The sequence below is a fragment of the Triturus cristatus genome, chromosome 3_1, assembly GCF_964204655.1.
Source record: "Triturus cristatus chromosome 3_1, aTriCri1.1, whole genome shotgun sequence".
NCBI classification, from domain to species: Eukaryota; Metazoa; Chordata; class Amphibia; order Caudata; family Salamandridae; genus Triturus; species Triturus cristatus.
In genome coordinates, this window is record NC_140583.1 from 448,319,240 (window position 1) to 448,335,766 (window position 16,527).

Genomic DNA, 16,527 nt, shown 5'->3' on the forward strand with positions numbered 1-16,527 from the left:
CCACAGAGTTTTCCTGCCCCACCCCTCAACTTAGTGGTCGTGCGCAAACCCTTTTCAAGCGCACCATATTTGTTCCTTCCAGATTTTTGCAATCAAATCCCGCAACTCCAGCAGGTAATATGCTTGCCCCATTGTAGATAAATGTACCCCATCCTCCCGAAACATATACCCTTCCGTGCATTTAATGTTGGGGTGAGCTAGGACCTGCACCCCATGACCCTCACAAAAATGTCTCATAGTGCGATTAACCTTTCGTCTCGCTTTTTCCATTGCTGCATGATGCCGTGCTCCTCTCCAGTGCAACCTTGTAATGAACTCCGTCCAGATCAACTGGGTGCTCTCCCAGGTAGCCCGGAGGACTTCCAAATCCTGTTTCATCAACTTTATTAATGACAGCCCTGACAAATCAACGAGGTCATTTTCACCCAAATGAAGAATGAGCAAATGTGGCGGTCCCCTTCCAGAGCACATCGTGGCCAGCAGCGGAAACAAACCCCCCCAACGCATTCCCCCTTTTCCTTTCCATACCACCTCGTGGTTGGCACTGCACAGTCCAAGGGAACGCCCACACATCTGCTGTTCGGCATAGATTGCAGCCCATTTAACGAAGGAGTGTCCTACTATCCATGTCGATTTTTTCAAACTTACGGGCCCCGGAGCCAGACCTAGACAGAAAAACAATGATTAACCAAAGAAAAACGAGAACCTATGCAGAGACTTTCCGCACATATTTCTCACAACATTTGGACTTCCACCTCCCAATACGGCGTATGTCTGCCCAGGACCACCCCAACCTGGCCGCCTCTGTAGCCGCCCCGATCCGGAAAGAGTGTGTCCCAAAACATAAAGGGTTTTCCCCTAAAAGAAGAAGTACCTTTCTCATGACCGCTAGCAACTGAGCCACTAAAATAGGCTGCCCCGAGGCGTGGCAAAACACAAGCCCCATGGCCAAACCACTAGAAATCTTGAAACTTTCCCATTCCCCTACCGGGCAGCACAAACCATCCTCACTACGGTTTAAGAAAACCCATTTACCCCTGCCCAGCTGATCCGTCTTTGACATTCTCAACCACAGGCTCAACCTGTGCCCCTCAAGAAATACCTCATCCCTGCGGATACCTGTCCTATTACGCAGCCCAAGCAGTTCAGAGGCTCTGAAAGCCCCAAAAAACAACCATAAGAAACATAATCTAAACAGCCTGCACTCAGACTCATCGTAGCATACCAAAGGTAACTGCCCCAGCATTCCCTGCAGCAAATCAAAAGTTATCGCCCTGCGTAACTGTTTTGTCCCCGCCTGCACCCTGCTTAAGCCTTTGAGGACCCTTTTCACCAACACCCCCTGAACCAAATCCCTCCCCCACCACAATTGCCCGTAAAAAGAAACCCCCGCCAACTTGCCAGAAATGGTAGTATGCGAGAGGCCTTTGTCAATCAAGTGTAACACAAAACCTAGCACCAACTGAGCATCGGTCCAACTCCCCCTCTTCTCAGCACACAGGTTACCATAGCTCAAGAACTCTCTCCACGCCTGCTGATAACTCCGTCGTGTAGAAGCCGCTATGGAGTTTTCCACAAAAGCGGCAAGTCTCAATCCCCCCACTCCCAGACACACTGCGGGATTGGCGTCTTGTTGTGTTCCGCCCCAGGAGCCAGCCTGCGAAACCTCGCCCACTGTAAACGAGACAGAGAGTCTGCTATACTGTTATGCACACCCGGGATATGACGCGCCTTAAACACAACATTGAGCTGTAAACATTTGAGCATAAAAGCGCGCAGCAAGCGTAAAACTCTCAAATCCCTGGCTTTCTGCTGGTTAATCAACTGAACCACCGTTAAATTGTCAACGTGGAAAAGCACTGAACGATTCTGAAACTCATCGCCCCAGACATATAGAGCAACCAAAAGTGGAAAAAACTCAAGAAAAGCAATACTGCGCCCTTGCGACATCCAATGCCGTGGCCAACTCTCAGCGCACCAGCGGCCCTCCCAGAATACACCAAATCCATGCGCGCCAGATGCATCCGAGTAGATCTGCACTTGCCAAATCATGTCTTCGTCCGCAAAAAACAAAGACACCCCATTAAACTCTGCTAGAAATGTCAACCATATAGCCAGATCAGCCCTCGTAGCCGCTGAAATACGCACTCTGTGGTGAGGAAGAAAAGCCCCAGACATAGCCATGCCCAACCTCCTGCAAAATGTCCTCCCAGCCCGGACAACCCTGCAGGCAAAGTTAAGATAACCCAACAGCTTCTGCACCTTCCTGAGCTCCAACTTGCGCTCGTCAATCACAGATGACAAAAATGCAGTGATTTCTTGAACTTTCTCCGCTGGTAACCTTGCTACCATTGCTATGGTGTCTATTTCAATACCCAGAAAAACCATCGTCGTGTTGGGACCCTCTGTCTTATCCGGGGCCAATGGCACACCCAGCTCCTGCGCCAGCGTCTGAAAAGCCCGCAGAGCTCCCTGGCACTGACCTGTACCTTGAACTCCAATGAAAAGAAAATCATCTAAATAATGACAAATGAGGGCATGTCCAGTAACCTGGGTGAAGCGCCACTGCAGAAATGAGCTGAAAAGCTCAAAGAGGGCACAAGAGATAGAGCAGCCCATAGGAAGCATTCGATCTACATAAAAGGCTCCCTGCATCTGCATCCCCAAAAGTTCAAAATCAGAAGGATGAATGGGTAACAGCCTAAAAGCAGATTGGATATCACTCTTGGCCAATTGCGCCTCCCTCCCTGCCGATCTAACCAAACGCAAGGCATCATCCACCGAAGCGTATGACACACAGGCATCATCGGGCGAGATGAAATCATTAATGGATGCGCCCTCAGGCCATGACAGGTGGTGTATCATACGGAATTCCCCAGCTTTCTTTTTAGGGACCACCCCCAGTGGAGATACAATCAAATTGGGCATTGGACAGTTGGAAAAAGGACCAACAACTCTTCCGGCTTCTACTTCACCCTGCAACTTCAGCTGAACCACCTGTGGCAACTCCTTAGCTGACTTCAAATTATCAGACCACCTACCCAGTCTAGGCCCCTGGTAACCTATCTTGAAGCCTTCCTTGAAACCCCAAAAAAGCCTACTGGCGGCCTCAACATCAGGGTACTCCTGCAACCATTGCCCCAGAACCTCCACCTTAACCGGAGTAGGACCCCTTTCCTGTAAACTGGACAGCATTGCCCCTTCCCCTCTGTCCCCTCCCCATGTCACTGAACTTCTGGCCGGCGAAGCATTGCGTGAGGGGATGCCTTCCACCACACTGGGAACACTCATGTTTATATCGGCAAAACTGCCTATTGCAGAAACCCCTGTTGAAATTCCAACAGGCTCCAAAAATAGGGGTCTGACCTCTGCCACCAAACCCCGCCCCAGGCTGGGCGGGACGAGCGGGAAAGGGCCGATAGGATATAGGTAAACCACTAGCCGTGTGCGTAGTAGCAGGCGGCTGAGAAGACGCCATCCATTGAAGCCACAGTTCGGAATCCACATCACCCCAAGGTCTGTCCTGAGACACACTTAAACGGGCTCTAAACTCCTCGTCATAAGACAGCCACGCAAAACCCCCAAAGTAACTCTGAGCCTTCCGAATAATATCCATGTATTTGAAAATCGCTACCGCCCTATCTGGGTATTTTTCACAATATACACTGGCATATATCAGGAAAGCAGACGACCAGTTCTCAATATTCTTAGGCACCCTGGGACGCCTCGCCAGCTCCCACTCCTCCTCCTTGGAGCCCTCCTTTGCCTGAATGTCACGGTGCAACAGTTTAAAAACATCCACAAACTCATGTCTCCAAATCCTGTTTTTAGTCTTGTCAGATAGATGTGAGCCCAACGGCATGGCAATCCCCATATACGGCAATTTCTTGTGGATATTTTTATCTTCCTCCACCACCTCCGGGACCCCTTTACCTTTCTCCAGAAGAGGCTGAGACCCAGGGACGGGGGCAACCCCCCCCTTCCCCACACCCAAGGAGGAACCTTGCTGCTCAGACACTGTCTTGTCCCCCAAAGTATCTCCCCCAGTCCCAATAGACCTGGTCGCTTTTGGTGGTTGACCCCCTTGTTGCCAAACCGACCACCACCCCGTAGTACCTGAAGGCAAAGGAGCTGGTCGAAGAGTGTTGACGGGCCATGCTGCTTGCGTGCGACTGGTATCCTCCAGAGCCTGGTCCGTTGCATTGTCCGCACTAGACGTCTGCAAAAAACTAAGCACATTTGGTTGCCCCACAAAACCCCTCTTCCCCCTCACAGGCTGCGCCTGGTGTGCCCCACAAGCCCCATCCCCGTCCCGCAATTCCCCTTCCTCCAATTCATCACTGTCCAAATTCAAAGGACCCAAGACACCAAATTCACCAGCAGGTGCCCCATTGTCCCCCGTCCCCTCCAGAAAACCCCCTCTCCCAAACCCCAAACGTTGCTGAACAGTCCCTCTAGTGGAGGGGTGCCCTCGCTGGGAAGGGCAATCCGCTCCAGATCGCCCCCCCTCAGTAGGCCCCCCAGACAGAGCCACAGCGTGCTCCATCCGCCTCGTGCGCTTGCCGGCCGCAAACCGTGTGGCTAAAACCGGCATATCTTCCTGTAAGCCGCTCAAACCAATACGTTCCTTTCCAATCGACTGAACCCCCTGACCCTCCAAACTGCCACCCCTCCCAACCCCCGAAGCCGCAGCCCCTTGCACCCAGATCCACTGACCATCACGTGGCGCCGGTAACCCTCTAGCGGGAAACCCCTCTAAGTTGGAAAACTGTGCTGCGCGCCCTAACGTGGAGCTCGGGCCCTGAAAAGCTGCCTGGCCAGTAGAGTCACCAGTACTAACAAGGGGGGAAGCGCCAAGTAGCTCAGGAGAACTGGCAGACGATGACGCAAAAACCGGCCCCTCCGGCGCACTCTGCCGCCCCAACGCGCCGTCACTCACTTGAACTGGACCCGTCACCCCTGTGCCCATGGCCCCAGACACCCTCCTGGGTGTCACCACCACTGTACTCCTCCTTAAGGGGCAGTCGGTAGGCACCTCCGGGGGAAAAACAACAGGCAGGGACGTCGCAGGGCTCAACAGAAATGTCTGCCCATTCAATTGCACCAACTGTGAGCTGTTATGCCACGATAAATCAACTGACCCTATAACTGGGGTGGTGGCGTGCCTCTGAACCGGCCCGGGGACCTGTAAAACCTCCATACTCTTCCCCCGCCCCTCACTCCTGGCACGCCCAGCTGGACCACCGGCCCTGCAACCGGCTCTCCTCCCACGCAGCCCGGCCTTCGAGAGGGACCGCCCCCTCCTTCCTCCCACTGCTGTCCGCCTGAGGCCCACAACCAGCCGTGCAGGAGCACATACCTGCGCCTCTTCAGCCGCCTCCTCCGACGGGCCTGCCTGCGCCTCAAGGTCCCCGAACTGGGCCGGTTCCGGCGCCCCCACCGGACACATCGCGACCTCCTCCATCGCGTCGGGCCCCGGGGATAGACAGGCCGCCACCGCTCGAGCGACGCCCCTCCTGGCCTTACGGGGTGCGAGGTCCAAGCCCACCCATGCCTGGCCAGCCACGCCAGGCTTCAAAAGGTCACTCCTGCTGGCTTCGTGCAGCACCCGTAACGCCTCCCGCACCGCCTCCTGTGACGCCATGACGCCTACGCAAAGCTACGGGAAGCGCGAGGCAACAAAAGAGAGTAAACCAGCCCCTCCTCCCCGCTCCCGAGGGCCCAGTGATTTTCCCGCCCCTGCCTCCCCCTACTTATCACCTTCGGCGCGCCTCGCGCCCCTAATTAACTCTCTACCCTGGCACCTGGGTGGCCGCTCCATTGTGCGAAGCCACCCAGGGGGAGACCTGGCTCGCGCCCTGCACCCCCTGGGTCCCCCCAAATGCCAGTGCCCACCTGCACTTCTAGCTCAAAAGAAGTAGAACTGATTTAAGGACGCCTCGTGACGAGTTAACCACAGAATCCGTGTTTACACCACCTGTTTCCCATCTCAAATTTGTATCACAGTGTATTAGTTACCCTGGCAACGAGCAGCTCATTACCGCCGAGGATTCTTCTCAGCTGAAACGTCTTATTTATTGCGGGAATGTGCGTTCGCGTAGGGATCTCCAGGCCGCGCCCTCAAGAACAAGTAGTACCCAGCAGGTTGCGGAAACCAGCGCTGCCTCCTTCCGGGCTGGTAGGGTTTGCTGTGTGTGAGTGACTTGGCACATTTTCTAAGGCTGTCCGACTGGTCACGCCTGAGTGACTGGAAAGGGAGTCGCGGTGCAGCAGCGGGAGCGCGCCAGAGCAGCGGGAGCGCGCCAGAGAGCAGCAGCAGGATGGAGAAGCGCACCGCCGCCACAGTCCGGGTGCACGTAGAGTACTGGTGAGTACACGCGGTGCTTTAGAATCCGTGGTTTATGCTACATTTCTTGAGGCTAATAATAGTTTTCGTAAATTTGATTCATTTAGGGGTAGATGGAGTCAGTAATATTGTGTATTTCACCGCGGTAGTATTTACTGCTCCTGAAGACAGACCTGTACTTAACGAGATGTACCGCACAATCGTTGAACTCTGTCCTTGATTCCAGGAAGTGAAGTCATAGCTACAGCATGGACATTAAAAAAACGCCGACCAGCTTGCTGCCTTAGCATTCCACTCCTAGCCCCCTGCTGCCTGACACAGGCGCGCAACACCCATTGGGCTCACCGGGCTTCAGCCCCCCCCCCCCTTCGTGTGTGGCAGCCCGGCTGAGACAGCCTCGCGGGCTGGCGTCCGTCTAATTGCAGCCGCACCAGAGTACTTCACGGGTCTTTAAAAGACCCTTTACTCGTCAATGAGGCTTTAGTTGTGTTTTCACCCCTTCTTACAGCCACTCTGCCTATGGCTGGAAGACTTGCGCGCGCCCCCCCCCCCCCCCCCGAAATTTGGCTCTAGTTGCCCGCCTGGCCTGACATATCGATACACATAATTATTTAACAAACTAGTTGCATCATCACAAAAAACAAACTAGTTGCATCATCACAAAAAACAGACCAACACCTTTTCTTGTGGGAAAACTGTCGCAAGTTTATTCACGTTCTGTTATTCAGTACACAGGTAGGGTTATTTTACGGGTGATCATCCGAGTGCAGAGCCTTTTAGGGCTAACCCCTAACGCACATCCTGAAACAATCTCCAGCCACCGGGCATTATGTGCCATCTCCTTATTTATCCGGTGCTGTACATTTCGTATTGGGGCTAGAATAAAAAAGTGCACATTTTTTAAAGTTAATAAACCAGTTTGGAGTAATACATAAATAAAACGAATTGCATTGCGGGCCCTGCAACGCCAAATGGCGATGCAGCGCGCGCAATGTAATTCGTTTTATTTATTTATTCCAGGCTAGAGACGGCCCTGCTGTGAGGGGAATCGCTACACAAAGGTTGTTGTGTCTGAAGCGCAGCCTGGAATACATTTGAAATGTATCCGGAAAGGTAACTGCCCTCCAGGCAATTTTAAGGCAGGATAACAATGTAAAAACTCCCTCACAGAGATAAAAGGTTTCAAAGTAAGCCAACCAGGGGAGACAAGGTTAAAGTAACTCTACCTCAAGGTAGCAGGGAAATCCGATACCTACAGGCGGCAGCAAAACAAAGGCAGCTTTACATGTTAGTGTGCCCCTTTTCTGCTCACATTTTTATACTACTATTATTAGCCCTGAAATAAGTAAATTAAAAAGACAGCAGTTTAAGAAATCCCTTAAAATACGGACTTGTAGTTAATGACTTTCTTCTAAATACAGCAAATGTCTTTAGAAACTGCAGTAACGGTTTAACAGGGTTATTGTACATTTGCATTGTCTTTCCACCTATATGTTCCCTCTAGAATACCAAAGAGAAGAATGCGTCTGAATTTCCAGCCAGGGAACTTATGAATAAACTCCCTGGAGGAGAAAAACACCAAAAACGTTATGTGCGAAAAGCTTGACTTGCGCTCAGCAACGAGACACTTTCGCCCACTGCGCTGCTTCAGAGAGGGACCATCCAAATGCAAATCAGATTTGGTCGTGTTCTAATAGAAACTGTCCAGCCCAAACTGTTATGCCAAGTGCCTTCCGGATGGTAACTCTCTAACAACCCAATACTGTTTTTTGCCTATATGCCTTTTGTTATAGTGGGAACACTTTCCTGCAAACATAAGGAGCCCTCTTTGCTTTTTTTTTTCTTTTTTTTTTTTTAACGTCGTCACAAACTTTATCACAAAGCTATAAAAAAAAGTGTTCAAAAGATAATTTCAGGCAGTAAGTGGCCCAACTTTGCAACTAAGCACATCCTAATTGTGATGATGAGTAGGTAGGAAAAAACCTTTTCCTATGCAGATGGGAGTACCGACATATGTAGTACACACTCTATGCCTGCGGATGGCAACCGGTGTTGATTGTGGGACCTTTTCTTGAGGTTATGGGGCAAGGAATAGTTAATGGACTGTGTGTATTCTATGTGGATAAAGTTGCATGGCACCTAATGGCCATCCACCTATTGCTCTAGAATTGGATAATGCAGCAGTTAGAAACAGAGACACAGCATTACAGAGTAAACACAAGTCAATAAACTGAATGCTATGCCTTAATGGTTGTATATGTCTGTTTCCTTTCCAGTGGAGGGTGAGGATATGAGCCCCGCTATCAGGAACTTGCCAACGAAATAAAGCAAGAAGTTCCTGATGCGGAGGTTACTGGTGAAAAGGGAAGGACAGGTAAGAAGATTTGATAGATTTGTACATGACTGTATTTTATAGTGTTTTGTGCACAAACTCTAATGGTGTGCCATACTACAGTAATTCCAGTTTCTATAAGGCACTCCAGCCGCAACTTAGTAGTAGGGACAACACTAACCCTGCCGCGATCTACGTCGGAACTTTAGGAAATCCTGTAATAAACGGAATGCTTGAAATTGCTTGGTAACATAAAAAAATTAATGTGTAACAAAGTATCTTTAAATACACACACATAGTAGTGGGTGGCATATACCTGAATTTGATGTTGTAGGATACTTATGCGGCACTGTGAGCTAACTAATATTGATATGTTTGCCCCATTGATCAATGCGATATTATCTCTTTATGTTTCTTGCTCTATTGTAGGATGCTTTGAAGTTAAAATCAATGACAAGCTCATTTTCTCTAAGCTTGAAAGTGGCGGATTCCCTTACCATGAAGATGTAAGTGCTCATAAAATCCTATTTTTTTTTTTTACAGGGCTTTTTTAAAAGAGGCGTTTTTATGATCAAAGATGAAATTGTTGGCAAATAAGCTCGGACAAAATGACCCAAAACAAAGTTAAAATGCTTTTGCTTAAGTGCAAATAAAGATGAAAAAGAGTGACACGTATTTGTACAAAATTACACATTGCCCCTGAAGGAAAAGTAAATGGTAGTGATTTCCATGAACCTCAAACTTTGTACTCTATTTGGGTGGCCTCAGAATGGAGCAGTAGAACGAGGCAGAACTCCAGCACAGCACTAGAACAACAAGAGGATAAGGGTAACCGAATGGGGCAAGCTACCAACTTAATGGAATGGGGAGGAAGAGTGCACAAGAGAGCATCGGGGTAGGTGAGCTCCGCAGGAAATCCGAGAAGGAGCTGAGGATCGGGTTTCAAAAGCCAATCATGGACCCTTACAGAAGAATTAGCGAGGGGAAGAGAATTCAGGATGCAGCAGAAAAGTGGACAAAAGAGACTCGTGTCTGAAAATGGCACAGGAAACTCTGGAAAGGGTAGAAAAGGATAGTACACAATATACTAAGATAGGCCAAAAGTTGAAGAAACATGACCAGGATTGGAGGAGTTGCAAACAATAGGTTGGAGCAGAGGTCTTCAAACTTTTTTTGCTCTGAGCCACCTAAGCAAAATGTTTTGAGGTCCGGTTTTCCTCCAAAATTGAATGGCAAGAATTGGGGGAGAGGGAGGGATAGAGCTGAGCACAGGAGGTGGGTCATATGTGATCATTTCATAGGAACTTTTTCTGTAGCTCATAATCCATACTAAGTGTGGGACTTATAAAAGAACAAATAAGAACAGAAATTCACTAAAACACTGTCCCCATAATTGGGGTATTGTGAGCCCTTTACATTCACGTGCCACTGCACTTGCTGTCCCAATGACTGCTGCAGCCCTGAGTGGCAGACTGTCTCCTCTACCCCTTCAACCCCTTTGCCACCATACCTGGCCATCACGCCAATCTTGAAACTGACTCTCCTTCCCTTTCAGAAAAAAATGATCCTAACTCTAGCATGGAAATTGAGCCCCCATGCCTCTTTTGTAAAATAAGACAGTCATAATTGTGATGCAGTGGGCCTCCTCACACGCCCATCTCCGCCCAAGTGCCACTGCACCTACTTCACTAATGATGGCCCGCTTTGTGATGCATAGCTGTCTCCTCAGCCCTTTCTTAAAAACAAGTGTGGATGATGGTTATTCCCTATTGTGTGGCAACATCTATGCTACGGCCTGCTGGTGAGTTAGTCTTAAAATTCAATGAGAGCTTTTCAGCAAAAGTCCACATGTTCCCAGGCCTGGATGTGTCCGTCTTGCCCACTGTCACTGGGATGCAGGTACAGAGTCCCCAGGCATGCGTTCCCAGCTTGACGGTGAGCAGAACTCTAGAATCTGTGACTGCGGCAGCAGCCGTCCTTGGCGTTCCTCCAGTCTTGCAGTAAGGCATCTTCATCCAGAGACAGTTCATGGGTGCTCTTGTACTCCAGCTAGGTGGTTACAACTGCTCACTGTCCTAGTGCAACTGCCCTTTTTCTGGACCACGGCCTCATCCTGACATATATAGGGGTACTCATGGCTCTCACAGGGCAACGGCCCTTAGTCTTCTCAATGATCCCCTCCTGGCATATAGGGATTGCTTAGCAGCATTGATAAGGTGACGGCCCACTTTGGGTCCCAGCACTACTAAGAGCAGCGGCCCTCACTTTGTGGTAGTACGGCACCAGAGCAACCCTTTCTTCAAGCCGTCCCCCCCCTAACTCCCTTATGGTATCAGGGGATCAGAAAATGCACATGGGCTGACGGCCCGATCAGTGCTGGGGTCCCGTTCTCTCCGCTTCCCTCACCTGGCATACGGTGGTCACCCAGCACACACTTCAGATGTCTCGATCGGGACCCTGTTCTTGATGGACCGGAATCTCTCAGTACACTCCTGGGATCCTCTCAGTAGGATACCCACTTGACCTCGCTCCCTGCAGGCAACCTCCTTCTCCTCACAGGGCCCACTGGTCATGGGTCAGCCAGAAGCTGGTGCTCGCTGTGAGTGTTACAGATTCATCTGGGTGATGTCCCCCAGCATGGGAGAGTGGCAAACCCTTAGTTCCCAAGCCTGGACAAAACAGGCAGAATTCCTCCTAAACTACTCCACACTGATGTTCAGCATTAGTTTAACAATTTGTGAGACTCAAGATACCATTTTTATGGTGTATTTCCAGACACACTTGTGATGTGGTGCCTCGGTCTTTGAAGTTTGTGTTTTGGGGTTGCCCACTTTGAAGTGGCCACTCCTTTTTGTGCTCTTCCTTCAGAGAGCAGTCTTATCACAGGAGTAGTCTCCAATGTTTGTAGTTCCAAGCAGAGTCCATGGGAGTGACTGGAGGTTCACACCTGGTTAATAACCTGTGTGTGCATCTAAAGGTTACCAAAGGGACCCATCCCAACTCTTTGATTCTCTGTTCAGCCCCATCTCCTTCAACAGATGTGCCCAGGCATCTTTGACCAGTGACCTCCACACAGAATCACAGCTCCCTATTGATATGCATCGAAGAGCCTGTGTCTTGTGTCCTCCAGTGTGTCCCACCCAGCTCTCAAGAATGGAGCAATCCACAAATCTGTTAGGGGGGGAAATTTCTACCTCTCCCTGCTCCTCCAGCAATCCGTGGGCCTCCTAAGATGGCACCTAGTGTCTTCAAAGTGTGGTGCCCATTGTAAGTACACATAGTACTGTACACAAATACACAGGTGGGTAGCCTCCAAGGTACTTGACTCTCAGGCGGACTTCCTGATGCACTGTAACTTCTCAGAGGCACTCGTATCCCAGCACGCACATGCAACCATGCACGCTGTTTTCTGATGCACTGTACCTTTCCACAGGCACACATACATCCCTGTGCTGTGCACAATCCAAAGTAGGCCAAGGGTGAGTTAAGCACACAGCAGCAGAATTTTACCAGAGCGGGCCAGGAGACTCCACCATCATGACACCGGTAAAAAGAAGGCTTGTACACTACTGATCACTGAAAATACAGTATGCTGTCACCACTACCCTCATGCTTCCTAACTCTCGTTGAAGGCAGTAGGCTTCCACCAATTATGGGTATTGCTTTGAGCTCCCCTCCCGGCCAAAGCAGACCACAATCCATTAGATGGGCCTAGGTCATAGCGCACACGTATGATCTGTGTTCGCTCATGACCAATAATTTTTACCAAGGAACCAGATATCGCGACAACTGGGGTATTTGGTCATGAGTAGAAGTCTATCACCATGCAAGAGACTTTTCGTTCCAAGACTTCAAAAAAGCACCTCTTCTGGACCATATCTATGACCCAATGCCTGGGTTTTGCTATTTTCAACTTAGGGGCGTTACTCTGAGGCTCAGTGTTTCAGGCGATCAAGACTCTGCGACTGAATGCCACTCCGCTGGTCTCCTCTCTTCCACTTTTCCCCTCGAATCACCTGCAAGGACATCTGAGCAAAAGTTCAAGAGAGCGGGATCTACAGGGTCCGAAATGCTCACGCTTTTTTAATTTTACAAAAACAGTTCCCATACTTTTTATTAGAAAAACAACCTTCTTGAATGGTTACTTTGGAATTAGAGGTGCAAGTGAAGGAACGGCAGGTGGGAGAGGGGCAGGCCTTCTCACCAGGGTGTAAAGGTGTGCATTTGGTTAACCACTAGTGGTGTGTGAAATTCTTAGAATTATACGGAATTATGGCAGAATTATGCATAATTTCATAACATTCAAATCTTTAATTTCGCACTATGTTAGCTTCAAATGAGTCGCTGTTGTGGTTTTGTGCTTCTCGCTGTAAAACACAGTGAGTTGCCTGTGCACAGTACATTTTTATCATGAAATGCCAGTAATTACATTAAAAGGCATAATGTTGCATAACCTGAAATTCCCAAAATTACACCGACCTAATTTATTTTCGCCCATTAATCGGCAAGTTCTCTTGGGAGCGGTATATGTTTGAACCAATGGAGTAACTTGAATTTTTAAGCTGACAAATATTTACTCTTTGTGAGAGGTAAGTTAAGGAGGTTATGTCTCAAGTTCTGGAAAGCGCACTTTTAATGGGCACTTAAGTTTGCACTGGGTATAGTCTGATTACTAAAATATATACTTTGACAGTACTTGTTTTTATCTTGAATGCTAAATCATTTGCTGCAGCCTAATACTGTACGTAATAAAATTTTAAGATAATTACCGAATGGGTTTCTGTTAGACTAGGACCTCGCAGCACTATAAATACACGAGGTACTATTCCCCACTGCACCAATCCGGATTCAATTCTGTGGCTCTCTGATCACACAGCCAATTTAGGTTTCATGGATGCAAAGGAGTGCATTTTCCACCGATTAGTTTACATTGCATTTAATTTTCATTTAAGCTTTGTGCTTCTTTTTAGGTCTTGCCTGACCCAGCGCATGCGCTGGTCTGGCGAGACTTATTGAGAGGACTCCAAAAAGTGCTACCAGGCCAGCCTAGAGCTACAGTGCATGTGCGCGGGCGCCGCACTTTACCGGGATTACTTTCACTTTGGCGGCCGCAGGGCCGCTTTGCATAGCCAATAGGTCTCACTTTTGGGACTTTAATAAGTATTTAGTTATGCAACTGTTGCATAGCTAAACACTTATAAGGACCCAAAGGCGAGACCTATTGGCTATGCCAATGCTTGTTTTATATGGAAAATGAAAAGAAAACGCATGTAGTATTCTTTTTAGCTAAATCTTTCACCCGCCTCCACAGCACGGATCACTGTTCCCACACATTTTAATCATTTCAACCACTGCATGTAAATGAAAACGGCCTGATAATGTGCCAAATGAACAACATAGCGCGTCCAGACCACCCTCATTTACAAGTGCTTGTGGAGGCGTTTGCGATAACCTACAATACAGCCATGGAGCCTTCAGGGGGCAACCCCCACAGTTTCAAGACCTCTTGGCTAGAGTCGGATTAAGAGAGTGGACTTGAACACTTATAATTATAGAGTTCAGGGTCCTATTTTATTGAACTGAGATCATGGAAGGACATTAGTCGCAGTTTCTTTTGCATAATCCCCTTCGACATTAATGACTTAAATACCGAAGATGCTATTCAGCACTCATCCAAAGGAATCCAAGTTTTGCATCCATACACCAGACATTTTTATGCTAATTTTAGGATGCAACTTCTGTTTTATTCCCTACCCGTGTAAAGATCTCGCCTCTCCCTTCCATTCCCCTTGTCTTAAGAACTTGGTGGCACTTTCATTCATCATCTAAAAACCTAATCTTAAGAATACCTCTCTGCAAAGAAGATCAAGAAATGGCTTTAGACTTGTAGTTGGATACCTTATTCATTTATAAAGTACAAAAGATTCTCTTTTTCGGCTTTGTCTGCTGCGGGGCACATGCGGGAAGGAAAGAGGCTGTTGGGAGCTTAAGTGGGTGAGGGAAAGTCACCTAGCAAAGGGATACTTACCAGAGGTAATTCAATTAAAATATTTGACTGCTGTTCCTGTGGCCAGGGTCTTCTTCCAGACTGGTCCGTTTACCTTAGCATTTGGGGGCTATGGGGAGTGAGGGATGCACCCTTATGATTTACATTTTATGGTTTTATCTTGAACCGCATTAAAGAACTTTGAATTGAATGAGGGATGCACCCATCATCCTGGGACTCCAGTTTAGCTAGTGCTGCAACGGAGTTGGGGACGGGGAATGACGGATAACACTGTTGGTACAATGTTCCATCTTCATCTATAAACCATGAGAAGGGTGGGTCAGCAGCGAACAGTAATTTCAGTGGTCCGGCCTGCAACCCCAGTTTTGTCCATATTCTCCAAGAGGTGAGTCTTGGAGTAGCCCATGGCTCCTAGTCCTGTTCCACCAGAGCCATGAGCAGATGACATGTGTGAGTGATAGTAAGTAGTATCTTTCTGTGGAGGGATGCCTGGAAAGGGGCATCTGTTCATGCAAGCTCTAATGATGTATGCACTCTTTATTGGTGGAGACTAGAATCTATTTTGAGCTCTATTTGGTTATTAAAAATCTGAGTGATCTGGCACTGAAGTAACTTGAACTCCAAATTGAAAGGTATAGTTCTTCAGATCCTGGTAGAAAAGATTTGCTCCAAATTGTGGAAAACATGAAGACTATGTTGGAATTCTTGCAGATGTCTCCGCCACAAGAAATCGCTTTGGACTTTATTCTGCATCTCATTTGTTCACCACTGTGCACTGCCAGACAGAGACCAGCCATATGCAAATTAGCCTTGGTGGTTCCCTCTGTGATGTATGATATTTCTGGACTCTTGGAGTGAGGGAATCTTGCACTGCTCCTGGCTGTGCTTGATCTCGGACTCTGATCTCTGGCTGTGCCCCTGTATCTGCTCTTTCTGTAATGGAACCTTGCACTGCTTATGTCCATGTTGTACCTAGTCTGTGTGCGAGTGATTTGTTCATTGCTGTTGGCAATCTTGTACCTGTTTTCTGTGGTTAGTGGTTCGTGTGAACAAGTGTTAACCAAACGCACTCCAAATCTATGGTCTCTGGCAGTCCTTGTAACATTTTCAACTCGCAGATGCTGCATTTCACACTACGATTTGTTTTGGTTTCTTTTAGATTGTGAAGGCAGTCCAAGAAATGAAAGCGGGTCAACCGATTTCGCCGATCACCAAAGTAAAAAAAAGCAAATGCCTCCTTCAGTAGGCAAAGTGGCTGTGCCGGGCTGCAAACAACTACAAATACTGACTGGATTCCAGACTGGGAGTAGATTCTTTTAATGAAAGATTTTTATCGAAATCTAAGATAAAATCTAGAGAAAAATAAGAAGCTTTTCCCTGGGAATGTAGTTTTCCGATGTATTTTAGGTTGATTTCTTAATAAATAAAAAAAAAATCAGTTGAAATGTTTATTTTTATTTTTTGCTATTTCTGCACCGGTTTACCCTATGTATATATTTTGTGTATATTGGGAACGTACATCATTTTAGGTAGTTATTGCCTAGTACAGTGCCAGTTATATACATCGTGCTGGAAATAATTACAAAAAGTCAACAGAGCGATTCGTCTCTAGAACCAGAATACAGTCAGAGAAGATGCAACCAAATGTATGTTGAGATTAAATCTTATGTTTTCTCAGATCTCTGGCAATTTCATGGTGGTTGGGCCATTTTATGGTCATTTGCCATTTTGCCTAGACAATTCCTGCACGTTTAGTTTTCTGGTTTACTCTAGAAATCCGAGATCTAACAATTTCTGGCCAGTGAGAGACCTCCGCCCTTACCAAGAAGACCCACATTCCGC

At 48.0% G+C, this 16,527-nt stretch overlaps 1 protein-coding gene and 1 pseudogene across 3 annotated transcripts; one reads left to right on the forward strand and one right to left on the reverse strand.

Moving 5' to 3' along the window:
* Window positions 1-30: 30 nt before the first annotated feature.
* LOC146860387 (uncharacterized) lies at window positions 31-4,584 on the reverse strand. 2 transcript variants are annotated; one of them, XM_085644249.1, is made up of 3 exons: window positions 4,117-4,584; window positions 1,507-1,674; window positions 31-665 (listed from the first exon to the last, which is right to left on the reverse strand). In XM_085644249.1, exons 1-3 carry the CDS (start codon window positions 4,544-4,546, stop codon window positions 55-57), a joined length of 1,209 nt encoding a protein of 402 aa, XP_085500375.1. In that variant the 5' UTR covers window positions 4,547-4,584; the 3' UTR covers window positions 31-54. The 2 variants fall into 2 exon arrangements, with proteins under 2 accessions (XP_085500375.1, XP_085500376.1); XM_085644250.1 differs by lacking the exon at window positions 1,507-1,674.
* Window positions 4,585-6,149: 1,565 nt separating this feature from the next.
* On the forward strand, window positions 6,150-16,123 carry LOC146860388 (migration and invasion enhancer 1-like; annotated as a pseudogene). The gene is made up of 4 exons (XR_014978814.1): window positions 6,150-6,367; window positions 8,623-8,720; window positions 9,108-9,184; window positions 15,845-16,123. The product of XR_014978814.1 is annotated as a migration and invasion enhancer 1-like (transcript).
* The last annotated feature ends 404 nt before the right edge of the window (window positions 16,124-16,527 follow it).